This window comes from Pelodiscus sinensis, chromosome 1, assembly GCF_049634645.1.
Source record: "Pelodiscus sinensis isolate JC-2024 chromosome 1, ASM4963464v1, whole genome shotgun sequence".
Taxonomy (NCBI): Eukaryota; Metazoa; Chordata; order Testudines; family Trionychidae; genus Pelodiscus; species Pelodiscus sinensis.
In genome coordinates this window covers 103,144,916-103,170,684 of record NC_134711.1, presented here as the reverse complement: position 1 = coordinate 103,170,684, position 25,769 = coordinate 103,144,916, and the positions used below count along the sequence as shown (strand labels likewise).

Sequence of the window (25,769 nt, the reverse complement as noted above, 5' to 3'; positions counted from 1 at the left end):
AATAGATATCCAAGTTTAATTTAAAGATTCCAAGTGACAGAGAATTTACACATCCTTGGTAAATGTGTTTCCAATGGTTAATTAATCACTGCTAAAACTTTATGTCTTTTTTCCAGTTTAAACTTTCTTAACCAGCCAATGGATCTTTTACTCTTTTTTCTGATAAACTAAAGAGTCCTCTACTATCAGAGATCTCCTTGAACAGCTACTTATAAGAGTATGATTAAATCACCTCTTAACCTTTTCTGTGATAAGATAAATAGAGCTCTTTTAATCTCCCATTGCACAGCATGTTTTTCAGCCCACAAATCATTCTTACAGCTCTTCTGCAATTCATCTCTATTTTTTCAGTATCCTTTCTAAAATGTGCACACCAGAATTGGTAACAGGATTTCAGCAGGGCTCTCACTAACTCCATATACCTAGGTAACATCACCTCCCTGCTCCTGCATGATGAATCCACTGACGTAGCCCTATTGACCACATCATCACTGGGACCTCATATTCAGCTAGTCATCTATAATGACCCCCTACATCCTTTTCTGAATCACTGTTTTCCACAACACAGACTTCCATATTGTAAGGGTGACCTACATTCTCTCTCCATAGAAATATGAGCTGCACTTGCCTGTATTAAAAATACATTTTCATGGCACTCAGGCAATGATCCTGTTTGCTTTGTTGTGAATAAACATCACATTCAGGACTCTACTATATCAATACTCTCTAGGCCATATGTTCCCAAGCCAATTCTTTTGCTGCACCAGCAAATTGCATCTCTTCACATGCCAAAGTTGTGGCTCCATCTACAAACACTTACAAGTGCCCCCAGCAGTTGCTGAATAGGATACCTATGTACCCCCTTCCACAGGGCCACATTCAAATTGCCTGGATTGCACCTCTGGGTATAGGAGGAAGGCAGGGGCTACATTCCTGGACTACCCCTTTTCAAGCAACTAGGACTATGTCTACACTGCATGCCTCTTTCGACAGAGGCTTTGAAGAGGGTCCAGAGAAGAGCAACAAGAATGATTAAAGGTCTAGAGAACATGACCTACGAGGTAAGGCTGAAGGAATTGGGTTTGTTTAGTTTAGAAAAGAGACGACTGAGGGGGGACATGATAGCCATTTTCAGATATCTAAAAGGCTGTCATAAGGAGGAGGGAGAAAACTTGTTCATCTTGGCCTCTGGGGATAGAACAAGAAGCAATGGGCTTAAACCGCAGCAAGGGAGGTTTAGGTTGGACATTAGGAAAAACTTCCTAACTGTCAGGGTAGTCAAACCCTGGAATAAATTGCCCAGGGAAGTTGTGGAATCTCCATCTCTGGAGATATTTAAGAGTAGGTTAGATAAATGTCTATCAGGGATGGTCTAGACAGTATTGGGTCCTGCCATGAGGGCAGGAGGCTGGACTCGATGACCTCTCGAGGTCCCTTCCAGTCCTAGTATTCTATGATTCTATGACAGATACTGTTGACAAAGCCTCTGTTGAAAAAGAGCATTCAACCAGTTCTGTTGAAAAAGCAAGCTGCTTTTTTGAAAGAGAGTGTAGACGCTCTTTCGAAAAAGCAGTTTGTATGCAATAGCACCTTTTTTTGACAGAACTCTGTCGAAAAAAGGCGTTATTCCTCGTAAAATGAGGTTTACCGCCATCAACAAAACTGCCACACTCTGTCAACTTACTGTTGACAGAACACAGTGGTAGTGTAGACGCAGGTATAGTTTTGTCAACAAAGGTCCACTTTTGTCGACCAAACCCTATAGTCTAGACATACCCTGAGTGGGAAAGAGTGAAATGCTCTGTCTCCATGGGCAGTCGGTGAAGGCAAAGCTGAGGGAGGCAAGCTCCTAGCCCCACCTCCATCCCCGCCCCTTCTGCTAGTCCCTGCCTCTTCCCTGCCCCCTGGGAGGTGACGTGGCAAGCCACGTGTGTGCTCCACCCTTTGAACCACAGGGAGGAGAGTGGGTAGACACTCACCGCAGCCTCCCCAGCCCCTGTGGAAGGCGCACCGCGCCATACGGCCTGGCCCGGCCTCTCCAGCACCAGAGCACTGGGCGAGGGAGGAGGGTATGCCAAACGGCCAGTCCCAGAGCACTAGGAGGGTGGGTGCTGGGGGCAGCAACATTCCACCCCCAGAACGCCTGGTGGTTTGGGAAGGCAGAATACCCAGTGCCTATATCTGTCTCAATTACACCCCAACAGTCAGCCAGCCGATGGGGCCAGGCACAGGGGAAGGGGTAGGAAATAAGTGGCACCTCTAAAAGTGGTGAAGTAACTTACTTCCTCCTAGAGCACGAGTGGGCAATAATTTTCGCAGGGGGGCCACTTAATGAATTTTGGTATGTGGTCATGGGCCAGCTCCACCGCTGGAAGAGGTGTGGCCTAAGGCAAAAGGGACAGGACTGGGGACTAGCCTCCCCCTAGTGTTGTCTGGTGCCAGAGGCTTTGAATTAAAAACACAGCAAAGGGCTCAAGGCTCCCAGCCTCGCCTCCACTGTGTTGCTTAGCAGCATCCTGGGGTTATTACAGCCATTTAAAGGACTCACAGATCTGTCCCTGCCTCCACAGTGCTGCCTAGCAGGAGCCAGGGTTTACTGCAGCTATTTAAAAGGGCTCACAACTCTGCCCCCTGCTGACGTAGTGCCATGACCTGGAGCCATGAGCCATTTAAATACAATCCTGCTGCCTGAGCCACCGCCTGGAAAATCAGTGGCACGGGCAGCAGGATATAAATAGCAAGAGTCCAGATGCAGACCGTGGGCCGGATCAAAGAGTTAGGCGGGCTAGATCTGACCCCCCAGGCCACATGCCCAACCCTGTTCTAGAGTAAGAGAGGAACTGGGGAGGAAATATGACTCAGAAGCAGAGTTTCTTTCCTAGAGTTCTTCCCTGAACAGCAAAGCTATGTGCTTCCCCATACAGGCAGTCCCCGGGTTACGTACAAGATAGGGACTATAGGTTTGTTCTTAAGTTGAATTTGTATGTAAGTCGGAACTGGCTCCAGATTCAGCTGCTGCCGCTGAAACTGACCAGGGGCTGACTACAGGAAGCCGGAGGCAGAGTTGCTCTGCCCCCAGCTTCCTGGAATCAGCCTGATCAGTTTCAACAGCTGCTGAATCTGGAGCCTGGGACAGAACAGCTGGGGCGCTGCCCGGTAGGTTCCCACAGGACCAACCCGGCAGCACCCCAGCTGCTCTACCCAAGGCGTCCCGCAACAAAAGCCTGGTCTGCTGGGGGGGGCGCACTAGCTGGGAGATACTACAGACCTGGGAGACCCGAGCAAAGCCGCACAGGCGGAGGGACCCCGCTGCCCATGCGGCTTTGCTCCTGTCTCCCTGGGGTGCTGGGGGGAGTTTAGGAGAGTTCAAGGCAATATCTTTATTTTATTTGCTTCACGCTATTTTATGTTATTAACAATAGCTCTGAATTCAGGAATGTGCATGCATCAATTCAGTGGACTAAATTCTTCTTTAGTGAAATGGGTGTAAATCCAGAGTAATTCCACTGATTTCAGTTGAGTTACTCTGGATTAACATCCGTTGTAAATGAGATCAGAATCTTACGCATCCTGATTATTTCCATAAATAACACATGATGGAGAAAATTAAATCAACACAAACACATATAAGAGACCAAAACTTAAGCTTTAAACTTTTCTCCCCCTATAACACACTTATTTTATAAGTTTTTCTGATCAAGAAGTGAGAAAATAACTGTGCCAGCTAGAATGGGAACAGCAGATGCATGTGCTATGTAAGCTTCTCCATCCACACCTACCGACATACAGATTGCTCTTTGAGTATTTTCTCGCTCCTCTAAATTTTTTAAACGCTGGCATGTCTGGAATAACATTCATTCTTTATCTAGCTCTACAATTTAATAATTAAGTAATGCTTCCACTAAGTGAGAGAATAACCATGAAACTCATTTATACTGTATATTTGCAACTACATTAGGAATGCACACTGGTGTGCATTCATAAAGAACTGCATACTGCTGTCATCATTTCATTCCTGTGCCCTTCTGTGGCCCTTCATTATTATTCCTGAAGCTTACAGCAGTCTTAAACATCATAAAATATGCATTAGCTCATTGCATCAGGCATTTGGCTCTTTATTTAGCATGGCATTGGGTGCTATCTTTTTACTTTTTTAATGACATTGTTAGAGTATAAAAATGAGAACAAGTGAGGCTGCAGTTCAAAACTCATGCAGCTAAATCAACAACATGCTGACCAAGGAAAATTGAACAGAGAGTCTGGTAATATAAATATGCTTACCTAGTACATGCACACAATGTACTGCCTGTCAAACCATAGCTCAGCTATTTAAGCATATTTGGAATTCTGTAGGAGTTTCTGGCAGGACACAATCTTCATTAGTATGAAGAGAAATAAAGTGCTACAACAGCCCAAGCTAGGACTCCTAGGGGATTTGTGTGAATTATTATGCAATCCTGTTTATTTCCTTACCAACAAGATCCAGGGCTCACTATTGTCCAGCCCAATAATACTACACCATAGCCTTTTATAAAAAGTATCTCCCTAGTTTTTCTGTAAACATGACCATACTTCTTCTGCCATCTGCCTTCCACAACTTCATATCCCTTTCGCTCCCCCTCCAACTCCTTTCCTCGTTTTGACTTGTACCCAATGTCAATTTTCTTCCTTTCTCTACTTTTTCCTTATTTTTGCCCACATTCCCTATTTCTGGATCAACATAAGTCTTTTGCAGTAGCTACAGCTCCCTTTATGTCACCTTTAAAAGCTTGAAAACTCTTGAAAAGTATCTCTGTGCTTAGCCTCTTTTCCTCCCATGAATATCGGCTTTTCCAGACACTTTTATCAATCTTGTTATATCACCAAAGCCTTTTCTACTTCTTCAGTGTCCTTTCTTCAGTATGATGCACAAAACTGGACAAATCTTTCCAACTGTGATCTACTAAGTCCCTCAGAAACTAGTGCTAACATTGTTCTTCCCACTTTCTTGTCTGGGACAGGACTCTACATGTTCTAGGATTCTCTTTACACTTTGAGAAACAAGTTGTTATAGTGATCCTATGTTGCAATTAATAAGCCATTTCCCCATTTCTGTGGTTCCCACAGGCTAAGGGAATGAAGGCTTCCTCTCACCTCGGGATTCATGAAATTCCAGCGTGACATGTGCATCAAATCCAAGGCTGAAGTAATTATTGAAGACACTGAGTGGAAGCTGCAATCAAAGGCCCGAAAGAAAACATGTGAAACTGTTGTGGGTACATATGCAAGAAAAGAAGACCAAACATTTCATGCCATCTGTCAGATTAACCACTTCTTGAAAGGCTACAGAAAGAGAGAAGAGAAAGCTGTGGGAAATGTTATACGCAGAGCTGATATGAAGGCTGGAAACAGCTTGGTGAAGATAATCAAATGCAAAAAGGAAAGAACACAAACACATCAGCAGTGCTTTATGGTCACATAAGTGACTCTGTAAACATGACATCATGGGGTTCCTTATTTATCCTCTCTCAGCAATCTCCCACTTAACATGTCAAAACAAAGATTCTCCTAATTGCTGGCACTACATGCTCAGCATGGCATCTGAAAACCAAGCTGTGTACTTTCTGCTTCATACATCATCAGCAGCAATAAAAATCCTGGATTCAGAACATGGTTGGTAATTCTGTTGATGATGCATGCAGCAGACTAAAGCACATCTGGCCCTTTCACGGCTGAAGTTCAGTAGGTCAGCTGGAAATTATAACTCAGAAAGGGTAGAGGGGCTCTGTGGGCAGGAACAAAGGAGTCATTTTAACAGAGTCATTTTTCTGACTATTGCCTCACTTTAAAATAATGGCAGATTAAACCAGCAGAGAACAAAAATACAGCTCCTCCCACGACAAATAGTGTCTCACCTTCCAACTCGCAGAAATGGGGAGAGAGTCAGTGACGTAAAAGGAACCACACAGAGGGAAGGGGAGGCAAAAGACACATATGCACCACCTTGCTTGGAGAACAGATACACAGCTGGTGTCTACTAGGAGCAGGCCAAAGAACATGCAGAAGCTTTGTGGGTTTTCGGTCAATTTAGATCTGACTCATGGAGCTAGCCTTTGTCAGTACAGCTAACAAGTTGGCAGGAAGAAATAATAATCTTGCATATGAGATGACACAGATTTTTACCCTCTGACTCAGTGAACCAGGAGTTTTGTTCTTGAGACAAGTGCTCAGATACTGAGCATTATGAGGGACAACAAACGGGCAGCACACTGTAACTCTGATATACTTCTGAATGGAGTGACATCTTTAAACTTGTTCTAGCAGGAGACAAGAGTGGAAACTGTTTTCCTGTTCTCCAGATATCCCAGCTTGCATCCTGCAGCCTCTCTCTGATGTAAAACAGACCATTCTAACCTTATGTGTCCCATCCTCTATTTCTTCCTGTGGTAGATCGGGGTTTCGTTCCACCTGGAGGTTCCAGCGATCCAGCTGGACAATAGTCCCATCTTCTACGTGACAGAGAATCTTCGAAACCGGCTCATCTGTGTAACCCTGGAAGCAGAATGAGTGCCACCAAAGGCTCAAATGGACTTCTAGAACACATCATGTCACATGTTAATTACCTAAGACACTGTGGCCAGACAGACTATAACCCCATATCATCCATCTTATTTGCCTCTCTGAAGCACAGGGCAGAGAAGGAGCAATAATATCAGCATAGTCTATGCTGGCTCATCTGATCCTGAGAAGCTGAAACACAGATATGTGGATAGAGAGCAGCTAAGTCAATAAGCCGGCCTCGAGGCTGCGGCTGGCACCTATGTTGATTCGAACACACACAGTCCCAGGAAGAGGAATTTCCCACTGAGAAAACAATGTCCAGTACTTCAAAATTTAATCACCTCAAATCTCTCTTACAAGTGTAAATTAAGTTCACAACTCCCTTGTAAGAACTGGTCTCACAGCAGACAGACCAGCATCAATTGGCATTACAGATAAGAAAGAGAAATACGTGACCCCATGATTATAAAAGATGGGCCCAGCACACACTCACTTTGAGTGTCATTCTACCCTCTACCTGCTGGTCGGGTTAGGTGTTTGACCTCCCGAGGTTCTATGGGGACGCCCACCTCGTATTTTCGTCTTTCCTAGGAATTGAGGGACCGGCCCTGGCCTGACATGCTGGAGTCGAGAGGCACAGAAGGGGGTAAAAATGGTACCTGGATGTGGTCCTCTGTCTTAAGTGTACACATAGAAAGAGTAAGCTGTTACTTGGTACCATTATTTCTATTTTTCTATCTTTATCTTCTTTGTAACCATTTTTAAGACCTATATTTTGCTAATAGTTAAGAAATAGAGCAATAGCCATTGTAACCATATGATTTATAAGCTTCCTCAATAAACCTGTAACTGTTTAAGCTTTAACCTGACTCCTTCAGTTGCTGTAACAGAACCAAGCACAATTTAAAAGAACTTCAGCCGGTCATAAAGGGACAGATATAGGGAGAGCTTGGGCGTTTGGATTTGTGTCACACCCAGGTGGCAAAATTCAGTTGGGGCGCTTCTCAGTCTCCCCGAGGCTGCCCGCTGCGAAGGAATTATGAAATTCTAGCAGCTAAAATCTGAAGCGTAATAAGCTCTTCCTATAAACTCGGGGCATCTGTTGGCCTGCTGGCCACCCTCTGCGATGGGACCCCGGTTCTAGCAGTAAAGACACGGACGTTAAACCTTTTCTCGGAAACATACACACACACACTGCCCTGACCGTCAGCTGACAGACACCAATGACATTGCCAGGCCAGATGTGCCTGAAGGAAATTTGCATGAAATCCAAACTAAGTCTGCTCAAAAGGTTCATAAATTTAGAGTGTGGGTGAACCAGGAACTTTGGCATGGTTTGTGGTCAAAACCTTCAAACCTACCCTGACAACTACAAAAGGGTTTATGTGAAACTCGGACTGCATCTGTCCAAAAGTTTCACAAACCTGTACTGTGTTTCAGGTTTGTGATAAAACAAGGCAAGATATCATGAACAATTTGGGGCAGGGATTTTATTGCATGTGTGTGCAGAATCTTGCCACTAGTGGTCAGTAAGACCTTTGCTACATCTACACTGGCGGCTTCTTGCACAAGAACTCTTTTGTGGCAGAGTTGTTGTGCAAAAAATCTTCCACAAGAGCACGTCCACACTGCCATGTGCTTTTGTGCAAGAGCATACATGGCAGCATGGACACTCTCTTGTGCAAGAAAGCTCTGCTGGCCATTTTAACTATAGGGGCTTCTTGTGCAAGAAATTCATGTTGCCTGTCTACACTAGCCTCTTGTGGAAGAGCTATTGTGCAAGAGGGCTTATCCCTCGTGGGGGGAGGAATAACTCTTCCAGAAGAAGCCCTGTTTTACTAAGCTAGACTGTAAATTTACTTGCACAAGAACGCTCGTTCAGTGTAGACAGCAGGCAAGCTTTTGTGCGAGAATGACTGTTCTTGCGCAAGAAGCCTCCAGTGTAGATGTAGCCTTGGAGTGCAGAAGAGGCTATGACACTGTTAGTAAAGTCTGTTAAGTCACATCCACATACTATTGGCATTAGAAGACCCACCCAATAACAACTACTAATTAGAAGGAATAGGTGGCATGCCACAAATTAGAGGGCTGTGGAGTCGGTACTTACCCCTCCCCAGTTGAGGGTGCGAGCAAGGTCATTCCCAGTGCCAAGTGGAAGGACAGCAACAGGAGGCTGGGGGCTGAGTTGCAGTTCATCCAGGATGGAGAGGATCCAGCCCACCTGCAAACAGAGAATAGAACAGGGAAAGAAACCAAGTGAGGAGAATTTAAATGGTGAAAGAGAAAGAAACAAAGAAATAGAGTTTATCCTCAGCACACAGATGGTCAAGTGGCATGGTGGGAGAGGCAGAAATGAACACTACTGCAAATCAGCCATTTAACCACCTTGCCTCAGCAGCCTCCTCTGCAAAAGGGGGTAACAATATTTATTAACCTGCTTCATGTGGGGTGTTCTGAGAAGCAGCTGGATGTCAAGTTGTACATAGGCTGATTATTACTAATAATAAATGGACATTATTAATTGTTACATTTGGTTTAAAAATCATAGGCTACGTCTAGACTGGCAAGATTTTCCGGAAATGCTTTTAACAGAAAAGTTTTTCGTTCAAAGCATTTTCGGAACAGAGTGTCTAGATTGGCATGGACGCTTTTCCGCAAAAGCACTTTTTGCAGAAAAGCGTCCATGCCAATCTAGACGCGCTTTTCCGCAAAAAAGCCTCGATCGCCATTTTCGCGATCGGAGCTTTTTTGCAGAAAACAAATCTGAGCTGTCTACTCTGGCCCTTTTGCGCAAAAGGACTTTTGCCCAAACGGGAGCAGCATAGTATTTCCGCAAGAACACTGACAATCTTGCATGAGATCGTCAGTGCTTTTGCGGAAATTCAAGTGGCCAGTGTAGACAGCGGGCAAGTTTTTCCGGAAAAGTGGCTGATTTTCCAGAAAAACTGGCCAGTCTAGACACAGCCATAAAGTCATAGACTCATAGAACATAAGGGTTGGAAGAAACCTCAGGAGGTCATCTAGTCCAACCCGTGGCTCAAAGAAAGACCAACCCCAACTAAATCATTCTAGACAAGGCTTTATCAACCCTAGCCCTAAAAACCTCCAAGGATGGAGATTCCACTAGCTCCCAAGACAATCCATTTCAGTGCTTCACCACCCACCTAGTGAATTAATTTTTTCCTAATATCCAGCCTAGATTTCTCCCACTGCAACATGAGACCATTGCTTCTTGCTCTGTCATCTCCTACCACTGAGCATAGCCTGGCTCCATCCTCATTGGAACCTCTCACACACATACACTTTTAGATAGCTAAAGGCTGCTATCAAATCCCCCCCTCCCCATTGTTCTCTTCTGCATACTAAATAAGCCCAGTTTCCTCAGCCTCTCCTTATAAGTTACATGCTCCCACCCCTTAATCATTTTCTTTGCCCTCCACTAGGCTTTTTCCAATTCACCCATATACTTTCTGTTACGGGGGGCCCGAAACTAGATGCAATATTCCAGATAAGGCTTCACCCGTGCCAAAGAGAGGGGAATAATACCTCACACCTGCTCCCTGAACAGGAAACAAAAGCACATAGGATTATGGACTTGTATTTATACCTGTGGTTGAACATTGCTCTGGGGCCAGGTTTTTGTTTGTTTTTGTTATTGAAACTCTTGTCATAAAGCAAAGGCCTCTTTAGACTATCTTCTACAGAGTGTGAAAAAACATAGAGCAAAACTAAACAGCATTTTTAAAAAAAATTAAGTTCAAAAAATTACTAGGAACAAACATCTGAAATACATCCTAATTTTTTCACAGTAGTAGCATTCAAAGTAAGGGTTAAAGAGCACTGGACCACCGGAGATGCCATCTTTTAAATCAGGAGTGAGAAACCTAAAGCCTGGGGGGCTGGATACAGCCCATGGTTTGCCTGGATCTGGCCCCCGGGGGTGTGGTGTTTTAGATGCTGCTTGTAATGATTAGAACTGGGAGCACTGTCTGTTGGGAGTCTGGAAGCACAGGAAACAGGAAGGAGGGGGAAGGATTAGTCGGGGCTGAATGAGAGCTATAGAGGGGTACAGCAGCAGCTTTGTAAAGCGGTTTCACTTTTGGTAAAGTCCTGCTGACGTTTGTTAGTACCTTGCTTACATGATACAATATTTTGGTGACGAGGATGGATCTTCTGCCTCTGAACCCACCTGCATCCTTTCTGCCAAGACCAGGTGAGCCTCCAATTGCTTTTACTTATCTGCTTGATATGTTTGAGACTTATCTGCTTGCAATCAGTCTACAGAGATTCCTGAAGTAAGAAAGCAACAAGGAGTCCTGTAGCACCTTATAGACTAACAGATGTATTGGAGCATAAGCTTTCGTGGGCAAAGACTCACTTCGTTAGATGCATATCTGAAGTGGGTCTTTGCCCACGAAAGTTTATGCTCCAATACATCTGTTTGTCTATAAGGTGCCACAGGACTCCTTGTTGCTTTTGAAGATCCAGACTAACACGGCTACCCCTCTGATACTGAAATAAGAAAGCGTGCTCTGCTAATCCACTGCCTTGGAGCAGAAGAGCAGTGTATATTTTACACTTTTCCCCTTGCAGATGATAAATATGAAACTGTACTCACTTCATTAAAGAACTTTTTTGTGCCAAAAATGAATGTAGTAGCTAATCGCTACATATTTCACCAGTGTGAGCAGAAACCAGGGGAGACTATAATGCAGTACCGTATTTTCCGGCGTATAGGGCGACTGGGCGTATAAGACGACCCCCTATCTTTTTAATTAAAAGATAGGGTTTCATCTTATACCCCAGCGCCCCTCCGCCTCCTTTGCTCCCGGTGTCCCTGGTCTGCTGGAGATGGTCCCCAGCAGACCAGAGGCACCGGGAGCAAAGCCGCCAGGAGCGCCTGGGCTCCCCCCCCCCCCCCCCGCCGGAGCCCCTCCGCAGCTTTGAAAGCCTCAGGGGAAGCCGGCGGAGGGGCATCCCAGGCGCGCATAGCCTGCCCCCCCGCCGCGGAGGGGCTCCGGAGGGGGGGCAGCCCATGCGCGCCTGGGATGCCCCCCCGCCGGCTTCCCCCGAGGCTTTCAAAGCCTCGGGGGAAGCCGGCGGGGGGGGAGCCTATGCGCGCCTGGGATGCCCTGCCGCCGGCTTCCCCCGAGGCTTTCAAAGCCGCGGAGGGGCTCCGGCGGGGGGGGAGCCTATGCGCGCCTGGGATGCCCCGCCGCCGGCTTCCCCCGAGGCTTTCAAAGCCGCGGAGGGGCTCCGGCGGCGGGGCATCCGGCGTACAAGACGACCCCCGATTTTTGGGGGATGTTTTTTAACTTCAGAGGTCGTCTTGTACGCCGGAATATACGGTATATTGCTTCTCTGAGGACTCTAATTGTAACTTGTGACTTTGGGAATATGGCAGATGAGATCATTAGAGACCAGCTCATTGAGAAAACAGCAATGCTTTGTGTAAGAGAACGCTTGCTTCTAGAACCACAATTTACACTGGAAAAATCAATGACCGTTGCTACCCAGATTGAGTCAGCTATAGCAGAAGCCAAAATAATGAGCATGGATACAGGAGGTTCAGTCCAGGCTGTGACTCCTTTGCAGAAAAGTCCACTATCACTGCAGACAAACAATTACAACGAGAAAACAAATAAAAAACCACAGAATGAGCAAATTGAAAGCACAGCAAAAGCATGCTTTCACTGTGGATCCCCACAATACCTTGCAAGCTACACAAGATGTCCTGCAAAAGTAGCTCAGTGCAATCACTGCAAAAAGATTGGCCATTTTGCTAAGGTATGCCACAGTACCAGTCCAATCAACAGGTGCATGCAGTTACAATACCAGATGTTACTGTGCTGAGTATGGACAAAATCACTACTGCACATATTCCAGAACAGATAAGGTGCACTGTAATTGTTTCTGCCACATCTTTGGGCAAATCACATCCTATTCAGCTAATGTGGACACTGGTTCAGCAGTATCTGTACTACCTGATTCTATCTATTTGCATTACTTTAAAGATGTACTTCTTACTGAACTCAAACTTCACTTGGTGTGCCATTTGAAAAAACAAATTCCAGTACGTGGCTGCCTGCCTGCCAGCAACAGTCACTTTTGGTGATTGCTGTGTAACTGCAGAGTTCTACATTGTCCACAAAGGCACTCCGATCCTTGGCAGAGATTTATTGGCTGCTTTAAACCTCAGGGTAGTAAATGGACGAATTGATCTTTCTCAGCAAAGCACTCTTGCAGTACACACACCAGTTTCAGCTGGGACCCAAGACCAGGTTGAGGAGAAACTTGGCTTTGCTTATGGGTTTGTACACAAAGTTAAAATGTAACATAATGTGATGCCTGCATGACAGAAGTTACGGTGCTTACCATTTTCAGTTAGGGAAGCTGTTTCAGAGGAACTTAAAAAACTTGTACAAACGGACATTATTGAAGAGATTGACTCATCGGAATGGGTTTCACCTATAGTAGTGACACAGAAGAAGGATGGAGGCATTAGCCTTTGTGTGGACTTAAGGGAGCCAAATAAAGCTACTGCAATTGACAACCACCCTCTGCCTCACATAGAAGAAGTATTTGCAGAACTCTGTGGAGCAAAGATGTTTTCTACTCTTGATTTGCAGAGCGCGTACCACCAGGTTATGTTACATGAAGATAGCAGAAACCTCACAGCATTTATTACACGAGGGACTATTTCGTTTTAAACCTGTTCCATACGGTCTTGCATCTGTCCCAAGTGCCTTCCAAAAAACGATGTCATTGATTCTGAAGAATCAACATGGAGTTCAGTGCTATCTGGATGATATTATTGTGTTTGGAAATATTTCTGAGGAGCATGACAATAACCTGCAGTCTGTACTAAACTGCATCAGCACAGCAGGCCTCAAGCTCAATTTGTCTAAATGCAAATTTAGACAAACAGAGCTCTCCTTTCTGGGGCATACAATTTCACCGGCTGGACTAAAACCTGATCCAGATCATATCCTAGCAATTTCAAATGCTCCTCCTCCAACAGGTTTGCAAACCTTACGTTCCTTCTTGGGTCTTACCTCCTGGTATGCAAAATCCATTCCCAGTTATGCTTCTGTCACTGAACCATTACGAGAATTACTACAGAGAAGTTCAACTTTGGTGTGGACAATGGATGCACAAGCTAGTTTGGAAACTGTGGAAGACTTGATTGTACATAGTCCAGTACTTGCACTATTCAGTCCTACATTGCCCACAATTGTGACTACTGACACTTCTGATTATGGAGTTGGGGCTGTCCTTACACAACTTCATGAGGACAACACAGAGAGGACTGTTGCATTTGCTTCAAGGAGACTGAGTGATGCTGAGAGAAAAAATTCTACAATTGAAAAAGAAGCACTTGCTTGTGCCTGGGCTACTGAAAACTTACCTGTGGGGCCGCACATTCAAATTGCACACAGACCACAGCTCTTTGACAACATTGTTAAGCACAAAAGGATTGGGAAGCACAGGAAATCATATTGCTAGATGGTCTGCAAGACTATTCTCTTTCAATTATGAACTGGAATATAAACCTGGAAACCAAAATGTGATAGCTGATTGCCTTTCTCTCCTGCCTTCATCTTCACCAGATGGTCCACTGGAGGATGAGGATGAAGTAGTTGCGTTTATTACAAGCACTCTTACTGCAGTTACAAGAGAGCAATTCCAAGCTACTTGTTCAGCATGTCCAATTCAAAGAGATGGCCCACTAACCATAAAAACTTTGACCCAGTTTTGCTGCCTTATTTTAGAGTTCGGGATGAACTTTCTTTGCTTGATGCGGGATGAACTTTCTTTGCTTGATGGCTGGGTGCTACAAGGTACACACCAGCTACTTGTGCCAGAAGAATGACAGTCAAAACTCATACACCTGGCACACGATATTCATTACGGAATTGTCAGAACCAAACTACAACTACGGGATCTGTATTGGTGGCTAGGGATGGACTCCCAAACTGAAACAATCATAAAATCCGGTGTCACTTGCCAAATGCATGATAAGACAGCAGTGACACGTACCCCACCATAACATCCTGTTCCTCTTTGTGATTCTGCATGGGAAAAAGTTGCGCTTGACATCGTCGGACCCTTTGATACTGCTCCAATTGACTGTCATTATGCCATCACTTTAATAGACTATTTCAGCAAGTGGCCTGAAGTAGTGTTTACATCACAAATCTTTTCTGCTACAGTAATTAAGTTCCTCTCTATAGTTTTTAGCCGGGAAGGTAATTCCAAAGAACTGGTTTCAGATAATGGTAGTCAATTTACTTCCCTGGAATTTGAAACTTTTCTAGCAGAGAGGAACATTTTACATTGAAAATCATCCCTATAATACCCTCAAGCCAATGGGGAAATCAAAAGGTTTAACAGAAGCTTGAAAGAGAGTTTGCAAACAGCTAAACTGGAAAGGCGATCGTGGATAACCTTCACTACTGATTTCTTGCAAGCATACAGGGCTACACGACATGCCACAACACAAAGATCACCCGCAGAGTTACTGCATGGAAAATGAATACTAAACTGAACATTGCTGGATTGTTAAAGGCAAGACCTGACGACCCAAACAAAGATGATGTGAGAAAAACAGTTGAACAGAACCAAGAAAAGTATAAGGCTTTCACAGACAAACAGCGGGGTGCTAAGGAACCAAATTTTGAGTGTGGTTCCTTCGTTAGAGTAAGAAAACCTGGAATTTTAGGCAAAGGGGACCATAAATTCACATCTCCTCTTAAAATTATTGAGAAGAAGGGACCTTACACCTATTGACTTTTTGATGGACGGGTATAGAATGCTTCTTATCTTGAACCTGCCTGTGCACCAAGAGGAGATGATGCGAACACCCAGGCTGCACTGGATGACTTCACCGTAGCACCAACACAACAAGACATTGCACTGGAACCGGGATTTGAGAGACGGTCTGTTAGACCCAGACGACCACCTGTCTAGACTAGAGACTATGTTGTGTAGTATTTACAGTGTTTTCAGTGTAATATTTCTGCCAACAGTATAGTGTCTTGTTCCATATTTGTTGCTGTAGTTAGAACAACAATGTTTATTTTATAATTGAGAGAGCTTCTTAAGAGAGGAGGGAACGTGGTGTTTTAGATGCTGCTTGTAATGATTAGACCTGGGAGCACTGGCTGTTGGGAGTCTAGAAGCACAGGAAACAGGAAGGAGGGGGAAAATTAGCCAGGGCTGAGTGAGAGCTGGGTGCAGCAGCAGCTTTGTAAAGAGGTTTCACTTTTGGTAAATAAAGTCCCACTGAAGTTTGTTAGTACCTTACTTGCATGATACAACAGAGGTTTAGGACTCCCCGCCCCCCAGGATTGGGGAGCCCAGCACTGGCACTCCAGCCCCTCCCTGACACTCCCCACAGGGCTGGAGCACACACGTCTACTATCCTGCTCCCCCCCTCCCCTGCCCTTCCCCCAGGCTCTGGTGTGCAAGGGGAATGTGTGGAGTGTCTTTCTCCTCCTCAGTCGGGGGCCACATCAGGGAGGGTTTGTGGGGTTTTTTTGCTTCTCACTTGTATGCGGTCCCTGACTTTCTGTGAATCAGCAGCCCCCTGACCCCAAAATGGTTCCCCGCCCCTTTTTTAAATGACCAAGATCCTGACCATTTGAGGTTAGCAAAGATCCCAAGGTGCTTTTTTTTGCAAGAGTGGCTATATTAGCTCTGTTGTCCAAATTCCTACTTGAGCTGCAGTGGCTAAAGAATTCTTGTATACAACTGTATAGCTTTGCTTTGTGCTGTTAAACAGCATTCATGTTTTAGCAATAGCTGAGGACAAGTGGTATGTGGTTCTAGAAGTGATTCTTATAGGTCTAAAATAATGTAGAATTTGCACTTTAAAATGGTGGTGTAGGAAGCATGGTGATCAAGAGTAAATTTCTGAGGTCTTTTGGCATCTAGTGGGATTTTCAGAAAGGGCTAGAGACCTAACTCCCACACCTTTAGAAATATGGCCCCTGATGCTTAGAGTAGAAGATGGAGTCAAAGGGAACCCTCAGGTGAAATCCTGGGCCCATGCAGGCCAGTAGGACCCCCATTCTGCCACTGACTTGATATATAAAATGGCGTGGGTGACTTGATCTGTGCCTCAGTCTCTCCATCTGTAGAGTGGAGATAATTAACTCAATGATGCAAAAATAAACTATTCTGAGTATCAAGCCTTAGTACTCAATCTCCAAATATCCAACAGCAATCTGGGTGTCAGAGGCCGGTGATGCCTACCAACTTCTGTGAAACGAGTGATGGGGAAAGAAGCTGAGCTTGACAGCCCTGCAGACTGCCGTCTTCTGTGTATCCCCACGAAAGGGAGAGCAAGCGGCGACTCTGGAAAAGCCAGCGCCTTCTGTTTCACATCAGCATGGCAAAGAGATAGCTGGTCTCACTGCCGATTCACAAAGGCCATAGGCTTTTGCAGCTGTGAGCTGTTATTTTGTTTCAAACTGAACAGCAGCAAAGCGTGTTGTTCACATCAGTGAGGATGTGTTGCCCTCTCTTGCTGAGACTGCAAAGTCAAAAGAAAACAAGAGCCAACTGAGCTGCACTAATCGGTATATTAAAATTCTTTGGACCTAGAGTCTCTCACATCATAATTTCATCTCCCGTGGATGGCAAGCCGCATATGTTTGACATATAAATTGGGAGATTACCTATTTGCACTACATCCTCTGCTGTAACAGTGCCCTGTATGTTCTGGAGGAAACAATCCCTAGAGACACACAACCAACGGCTCTTTGCTAGACCCTAGCTGGTTCGCTCTGGCTTTCTCTCTGGCAGTGAAGGCACACCTCCACTAATATTACAATTTACTAAGGATAGGATTTTTACATGGGCCTAAGGGGATTAGACACCCAGGTGCCCCCCGACACGCTTTTGGAAGTTGGGGGCCTCATTTCTTTGCAAATCCCAGCCTCTGTCCATTGTAAACAGTTCCCTCAGAGTCAACCACTGGTGATATTTCTCAGATTGGGTGGCAGTGTCCTGTCACCATCAGTGTAGTCCCTATACCTTATACCCTGCCCTGGTGGAAATGTGCCTGATCACATTTAGCTCTCTCAGAGAGGACACTGGTGAATGATAAAATCACATGCAGTGTTGAGAGAAGCTGCTTATGAAGAAGAAAGCTTTTCTATTGGCCCACAAACAGGCTCAGAGGCATAGCAAAGGGAGGGTAGGGAGGGGCAGCTGCCCCCGGGCACCACACTAGGGGGGGCGCCGGCTGGGGTGGGAGCGGAGCGCATGCTGCGCAGGCCCACCTGACGCTTAGATCAGTGAGCCGGTAGCTGGGCCACGTGCGGCCACCTGGAATGCACTGCGAGCAGAGGCAGCCACCTGGAGCAGCCTCTTTTAAAAGTAAGATGAACTTACCCGACCGGTTCCTCCGGTGCCTGGCTCTGAGGGAGGGAGATTTGGTTGGGAGGGTGCTGGGTTGCTTGGCTTTGGAGGAGGGGGATTTTGTTGGGGGGGCACTGGGTTGCTTGGCTCTGAAGGAGGGGGATTTGGTTGGGAGTCACTGGTGGTGCCTGGCTTTGGCATCAGCTGGTAGAAAACCTGCCAGTCTCCAGCAGCAGCCTCTGGTCCGGCAGGCCAGGGCCAAGGGTCATGAAGCAGGAGGTGGGGGGCCAGAGGTGTGTAAGGGCAGGCAATGGCAGGGCAGGGGGAGAGCACAAGTGGGGTGTGGGTCTTCGGAGGAAGAGGTAGCTCAGGAGCATTTTGGGGGAGTGGGACAGTATGTGGGTGGGGCCTAGGAGCAAGCACAGCAGGGTGGGGGATCACGGGTCCAGGTGCTTGTGCCACTTCTGTGATTCGGGGCTAGGAGAGCCGGGCCCACCCTGGAGCAGTGCCCAGCCAAGGCAAGGGACAGCACACATTAAGGACTCGGAGTAAAGTGATGGCTTGGCTGGTGGGGAAGAGAGAAGAGCTTTGTCATTTGTGAACTCCACCGGCAAGTGCTGGGAGCGGAGGCATGGGATGCCCCTTTCCCTGTAGGCTGAATTTGCCAGTGACCCGGCTCCTGAAACCTGGTTCCCTGCCCACTGACTTTCAGCCACTCACCCGCCTGTCACTGGACCACCTCACTTGATTTCATCTGGACACAAAGTGCTGTCTAGCAACTGACGGTGCCATCCGCCCGCTGGAATGGTATCAAGCCCGCGTGACCAAGACAAGGCTAATGCTTGCCAGCCCTTGCACCACCCATTGGCAGCACTCAGAGGGCTTTCCCAAGGAGGCCAGAATTGTTCTCATTTTACAGGTGGGGAAACTGAGGCACAGTGGGGGCTGTGACATGCCTGAGGTCACACAGCAGGTTGGACTAGAAGCTCAGTTTCCAGTGGTTCAGGGGCTGTCTACATGGGTAGCAAAGATGTAACTGCAGCACAGCCTGGCATAACCCAGCTCGCTGCAATCTGACTAGTGTGGGGAACCACCACGGGGTGGGGGGGGGGCTTCAGCAATCGCACCCTGGCTAGCTCGTGCTGTGATCAAACCACCCCTGCTCAAAGGAGACAGTCCAGGGAGCTGCCTGCCAGCCCACGGTGCAGCCCAACTAACGGCAGCGAGGGGCAGAGACTGATACCCAGCAGCCATCTCCTGCCCCCGCTTCTCCCATCTGCTCAGTCCCGCCCCCAGGCTTGCTGAGCCCTGTGGGGGGAACGCTTCGGACCTAGCCAATTCACTCCCCTCACGCCTCAACACCTGCCTAGAGGCACTATGGGGCCTGGCTCCTGTGACCCCACAGTGTGGGAGAAAACAGGGCCTGATCTGACCCCCAGTTCAAGGGATCCACTTGAGGGAGGGGCCTGGCACCAAAATCCCACTGGTGCACAGGAGGCTACAGGGCCTCTCTAGGGGGCACTGGCTCTGGTTCAGTCCCAGGGCAGGGAGCACAGGCTGGCTCAAGGAGATATGGATGGGCTCTGGGGACCCATCCCTTCTAGGGGGCCCCAGCCCCTATCTTACCCCATGGGGGCAGTAAAGAAGCACAGAACACTAGAGCTGGAAGGGACCTCAAGAGGTCATCGAGTCCAGTCCCCTGCCCTCACGGCAGGACCAAGCACCCAGGGCTACTCAACACACGGACCATGGGATGCGTGATTCCCATGGCCAGTTTGTTTGTGGCCGGCGGCTTGGAGCCAAAACAAAAAAGTCGTCAATGTAATGGTCTTCTGTTGAGATGTGTTTTAGCAGTTAAATTCTTGGACTGTCATTGCTCGTGAAAAGTGCTGTCACATGGATGGAAATCAAGTAAATGTTGCATTTTATTAATATCAGCAGAACTGACTTAAATGGGGCCTGTGTGTTATGTAGTCTTGCCTTAATCTTTGTATTCTTGCCTGTCAGTGTAAGAGAAGCTATTTGTATATATTTGCTTGTATATGCAACCACACTTAAGTTGAGGACCTCAGCATGTTCCTTGAATATCAGTGTGGCCCCGGGACTTTCAAAGTTGAGTTGCCCTAGCTCATCCCTGACAGGTGTCTGTCTAACCTGCTCTTAAATATCTCCAGTAATGAAGATTCTGCAATCTCCCGAGGCAATTTATTCCGGTGATTAACCCTCCGACAGGCAGGAAGTTTTTGATAATGTCCAACCTCAACCTCCCTTGCTGCAGTTTAAGCCCATTGCTTCTCGTCCTATCCTCAGAAACCAAGGAGAACAATTTTTCTTTCTCCTCCTTATGACACTCTTTTAGATACTTGAAAGCTGCTCTCGTGTCCTTTTTCAGTCTTCTCTTTTCCAAGCTAAATAAGGCCAATTCCTTCAGCCTTGCCTCATAGGTCATGTTCTCTAGACCTTTCATTATTTGTGTTGTTCTTCTCTGGACTTTCTCCAGTTTCTCCACATGTTTCCTGAAATGTGGTGCCCAGAACTGGATATGATACTCCAGCTTGGGGCCTATTGTAGATGGCTCATTCCCTGCCTAGGGGATGTGAGACTGGGTGGGTTAATTTCCAATCCTCCTGTTTATTCTTTTCCTAAGCCAAGAGGGCACAGTGGTTCTGATGAGGCTCTGTAAGGAGGCAGCCCCCACTGCCCCCTGCTTGAAACCCTTTGTGCAGGTGTTAAACAGCTGTCTAGCGCAACCTAGAGGTCACTGCATTTCAGCGTGCCTGAAGCAACACAGCACCATCAATGGACAGGGGAATGGCTCCCGGACATGGCTTACTCATGACTGCTTCAGTCCTGTTGAATGGGCCTCAGCCTCTTTCCTTCCCCTCCCCAGCTTTGCAATAGGGCTGTAGACTCTGGGGGGAGATGGGTGGAGGCAGGCAGGGGTGTCTCCCTGCAGCAGACGTAGACTCGTCTCTGTATTAATCATTCTCACTGAAGTTTTTAGCTTTGTATTGAGACCTTTTACATGGAAACTTTGTATTATGTCTTGGTGGAATAGTCCCTAAGATAAGTGAGGTAGAGACTGTCCCTGTGGGGTGAATGAGGTAGGAATGGATAAGGTGAAAGGCGAGCACCTCTGGGCAGTTACAAGGGTTGGAGAGGGGAGGGAAGCCAGATCCAAGACCAGTGGGCCCATTGAAAGGAGACTGGACCTGCGGATGCCTTGGGGGTCAGCAGCAAGGGTCTGCCTTGGGAAGCCCCCTCTTTGGAGGTGAATGTGGCAGCATTGAGACACCACCCAGAAGCAGGCGCCACAGACACTAACTGCAGATGCATGGGACGGCTCTCACAGATCTTGAGCATGCATAAGATGTTAGATCTGCAGGAGGGGGAGCAGTGGTGTAGCAAGAGGGCCGGAAGGGTCAGTTGCCCCTGGGCACCATGCTAGGGAGGCGCCAATTTAATCCCATTCTGCTCCCCCTGTCATCCCTCAGCTCACCTGCTCCTACTCCACCTGCCCCCAGCAGCTGGAGCCTCCTCCCCGCCTCTCTGCTCCTAGCCCAACCCTCCTCCATCTCCGCTGGCAGGTTAGTGCATGCGGGAGCCTGGCCCCAAACTGGAGGGAGCGGGGGAAAATGCAGTACAAGTTCCCCTCTGCCCCCCTCCTCCTCCCAGGGTCAGACTCAGCTGTGCACCAGGTTCGGGGCCCTGCCACATGGCGGTGGCGGGAGGAGGGGCAAATGTTTCCTTTGCCCCTGGGTGCATAACACCCTCACTACACCTCTGAACAGGCTACCTCTTCACTAGGAAGTAGGGGAGTTATTCTCCTGTTCACGTATATATGCTCTCACAAGCACCCAAAGAGCTAGCAGTGTAGCCATGATAGCACTGGGTGTGGCAGCAGAGACATGGCTGAGCCATGCCAAATACATATCCACTGATTTCAGGTAGGTTTGTAGGTGGCATGGCTTGGATGCATTGCTACTGTGGTCTTCTGTGCTACTGCAGCTACAATGCTACGTATACTTATGCAAACTCAATGAGAGCTAGTAGCAGGGTTCCCTGTAAGCTGAGCACATGCGTAGCCAGCTAGGAGAGATTCTACTGCCATCCAGCTGATTATCAGGGTGCTCACAACCCAGCGGCATGTGTTTCCACTGGTGGTGCACATCCACATATGCCTCCACGCATATAACAAAATTTATTCTGTACATGGATGAGAAAAGTAAGACGAAACATTGGCTAGCAGGAGTATGTGTGCATGAGCAGAACCATCATGGCCATCTATAATATACCTTATCCATAACACATGTAATATACAAATATTACAATAGATAACATCTTTCCACCAGATATTCTTAACTAGAGTACAAGGGAAACTTTGCCATGTCATTTATCATGTTGAAAAGTCTTTTAATTATTAATGTTCCCTTCAGAAAGATACTGCATTGAAGTGTCTCTTGCAGGAGTTTTTTTGTCAAGCCCTGTCCCTTCTGAGTTAGTGGAGACAATCTCCGAGTTTGACACGAAACATGAGGCTTTCTCCAGGGCTATCACAAAAAGAACAAGTGAACACAAGTGGGGTTAGAGCATAGAGGACCTACCGTTCCATCCCCTCCGCAGGCCAGGAGTCGTAGGTTTGGCACTTTTCTGTACAGTTCGAGTCTAGGAAGGGGAAACAAAGAGAGGTAGGAGAAAACGGTAAGGAAGTGAACAATAGAAATACAGTGACTGCAACAAGAGTTGCTTCACTCATAGAAAACAAACAAAACAATGGAGGAAGTTGTACATACCAATGGAAAAAATGACAGTGTCAATTTTATCACTAAATACAGTTATTCATCGCATATTGTTCAATAGCAGATAGATCATAGATGGAGGCACGGAAAGAAAATCTGCCCATACAACAATAATGCTCCACATTTAGAACAACTACCAGCCACTACTCAAGAAAAGTTTACACCTACAAGGAGTAAGGATGTTGTAGATCAGCAAGGATGTTGTAGATCAGTGTTTTTCAGCCTTTTTTCTCTTTGTGGGCCCCTAAAAAAATTCAAATGGAGGTGCAGGCCCCGCTAGAAATCTTAGACACAGCCCGCAGACTCCACGGGGTCTGCAAATCACATGTGGAAAACCACTTGCTGTAGATGAAGAATGAAGTGCCCCAGCAATGAAGCTTGAACTGTGTCTGCCTCAAATAGTTTTGGTTCCACCAGTGCTGATAGTCACTCATTTGCACCAAAAAAAAAATCACTCCAGTATCTGCTACTAGCAATGGAGATGTTGTAGAAGGAACTGCAAGAATTTGTTCGGTATCCTAGAGCACCATCTAGTGGTACTGAAAAATGCTACAGAATAAAGGAGTTTTCCTATAAAAACTTTCCCATAAGGTAGAACTTCACTCTTAAGAGCTTCATGCTTCAGAATTCATTTCTCATAGATTTAACATTTGTTCCATGTGCTTTGAAGCAATACTGCTTATTTTCCATAAAGCAATAATGTCTTTTGACTGGAACGATTATAGTAAATAGCATACTACCAAGGGTTAAATGTTACATTCAGGCTTCTTTTCCCAAATGATAGCTCAATTCAGCAGTAATTCTCCATACAAAGTCATAGAACTTGGTTTTGTAGAAGAAAATTAAATCCTATTGCTGCAGAGATGACTGTGAAAAATGAAAAGCCTACCAGGAAGCAAGCCCAGGCTCTTCCTTCCAAGGCTCACCAGGACTTATTCAACAGGATTAACTTTGGTTTTTAAATCTGCGGTCAAGCTGAAAGGAGAATTTCTCACTCCAGCTCAGAAGCTGGGAAACTCTTGATATAAAGCAAACAAACTTGAAATTAAAAATCAGACTGTAGGTTGAAAATACAAATATTTGTTTACAGGCCCACTGAAAGTCCTGGCAAAAGTAGAAATGTGGCTAAAGTAACCTTTGCATTTGGAGCATTTCTCCTGTCAACTCCCTTGACCTCCGTTATGTTATCGCTAGACTGCTAATCTCCCTCTTGCTTCTGAAACAGATGAGTATATTGTGGAGGCACATGCTGATCAGATGTGTGTTTTTCTGCTCTGTTTAACACCCGTGCCTTCCTACTCAGCATATTGGTGGGTTCCAATCACAGATGGGAACTCCAATGATTAAACTGACAGTGTGCGCAGTCTTGTAGAAGTTTGAAGGTGTGCAGCAAATTTCATATCAGCAGCAGGATTGGGGGGAGCTGAGGAAATGGGGAACAAATACAGATTTGATGGGAAGAAGAAAAAATAGGAGAAAGTACAACTGGAGAAACAGAATCCAAATTTCCTCCCTATCTTGTACAACCTTCTTTACCTCTGAGTGAAACTTGCCACACAGAGGATCTTGATCAACTTTTCTCTTCTTGAATGCAGGGAAGTGCATGAGATAACTTACTGAGGTCCCTTCCAGTCCAACACTCCTATGATTCTATGTCCATTAAAGGAAGGACAAGAAGTAATCAGTTTAAGTAGCAGCAAGCAAGATTTACATTAGATATTTGGGGAAACTTTCTAATTAAAAGGATAGCTAAAGACTGGAATAAGCTTCCAATGGAGATTGTGAAATCTCCCTTGTGACAGAGATGGCAATTTCCTGCAATATCTGAAAAACCTTATTCAATTAATTTAAACCTTATTGAATTAACTTTAAGTATTTTAGGAGTTCATTGTATTAAAAATGCAAATGTGTCTGTGTTATTAGGGGGGTTGTATGTAACCTGTCTAGAATACATGACTAATACAAACCTTGGGAAATATTAGGAGCTTCCAAGGACTCTTTTAAACAATGGGCTGGGTTTGTTGAGGACGTTTCTTACAGAATACTTCAGAGAAAGGAAATGCAAATGTCCCCCTCCAGACCTAATCTTTTGAAGCTTACTCTTGGGGAAGGAACCTTTGTCTATGAATTCACTACAGTATTCCCAGGACTGACAGGCCCAAACAGCATAAAGGAGTAGTAACTCCCAGATTCATAGCAGTTATGAACTTGTGATCACAGAGGAGTTCAAAGGATTGTTCACCAGACAGAGCCCTTGTTGCAGCTGGGGTGACTCCTTGCCAGCTTATTACCGTCTATGTAGGTTCTTTCATTGTTTTTAGTATACGTATTTCATTGTAATTAATATATCCCTTTGTAGTCCTCTTCCCTTGCATAGAAAGAGCTGTGTGGTAACAACTGTAGGCAGTCATGCTGTTTGTAGCCTCTGAGGAAGGAAGGCAAAGCCGACCTGCTGGGGCAGTGTGCCATGCTAGGAAATAGCACAGTCTATATGGGAACTGTGTCATCTGAAAAAGCCCCAGCTGGCAGGAAGATGCAGGTCTCCCCAAGAGAGGTGATGGCTGGAAAGGGAAGAGTTTGAGAGTAGATGCTTTTGCTGGACCACAAATGGCAAATACAGATGTAACTGCACTGAACTGTGAATCCAGTTACTGAAGGTTTTTAGGGACAGGTTAGACAAATATTTGTCATGTATGGTCTATATATGCGTGGTCCTGCCACAGCACAAACTTCGTGGGCACCATGCAACAACCAGTATAAAAAAACTGACTAACTGAGAATATGCTGACCCACATCACAGCAATGGTTTTATCTCTAGCTTTGCATAGACAGGTTTCAGAGATAGCTGTTTTGATCTGTTTCAGAAAAATTATGCTTCTTTTGTTTTTTTAACTTCATGCATCTGATGAAGTGAGTTGCAACTCCTAAGCCATAATAAAATTGTTAGACTTTCCAGTGCCAGCAGATTCCTTATTGTTTCTGCATAGACAATAAACACCTAGAAACTTTTGGGGAAATGGTTATTTTTTGACCCCGATTATATCTCTGGTATCCCTTGCTCAA

General features: G+C 46.0%; 1 protein-coding gene across 11 annotated transcripts in view; it reads right to left on the bottom strand.

Moving 5' to 3' along the window:
- The window catches only part of DGKI (diacylglycerol kinase iota), a 319,613-nt gene that overhangs the window by 129,922 nt on the left and 163,922 nt on the right, over positions 1–25,769 (bottom strand). For all 11 annotated transcript variants that reach the window (XM_075940098.1, XM_075940048.1, XM_075940058.1 and 8 more), the window contains 4 exons: positions 22,512–22,572; positions 8,648–8,761; positions 6,394–6,531; positions 5,134–5,212 (listed from right to left, as the gene is read on the bottom strand). In XM_075940098.1, the coding sequence (XP_075796213.1) occupies positions 5,134–5,212; positions 6,394–6,531; positions 8,648–8,761; positions 22,512–22,572 (392 nt within the window). The remainder of the gene's footprint in view (positions 1–5,133; positions 5,213–6,393; positions 6,532–8,647; positions 8,762–22,511; positions 22,573–25,769) is intronic.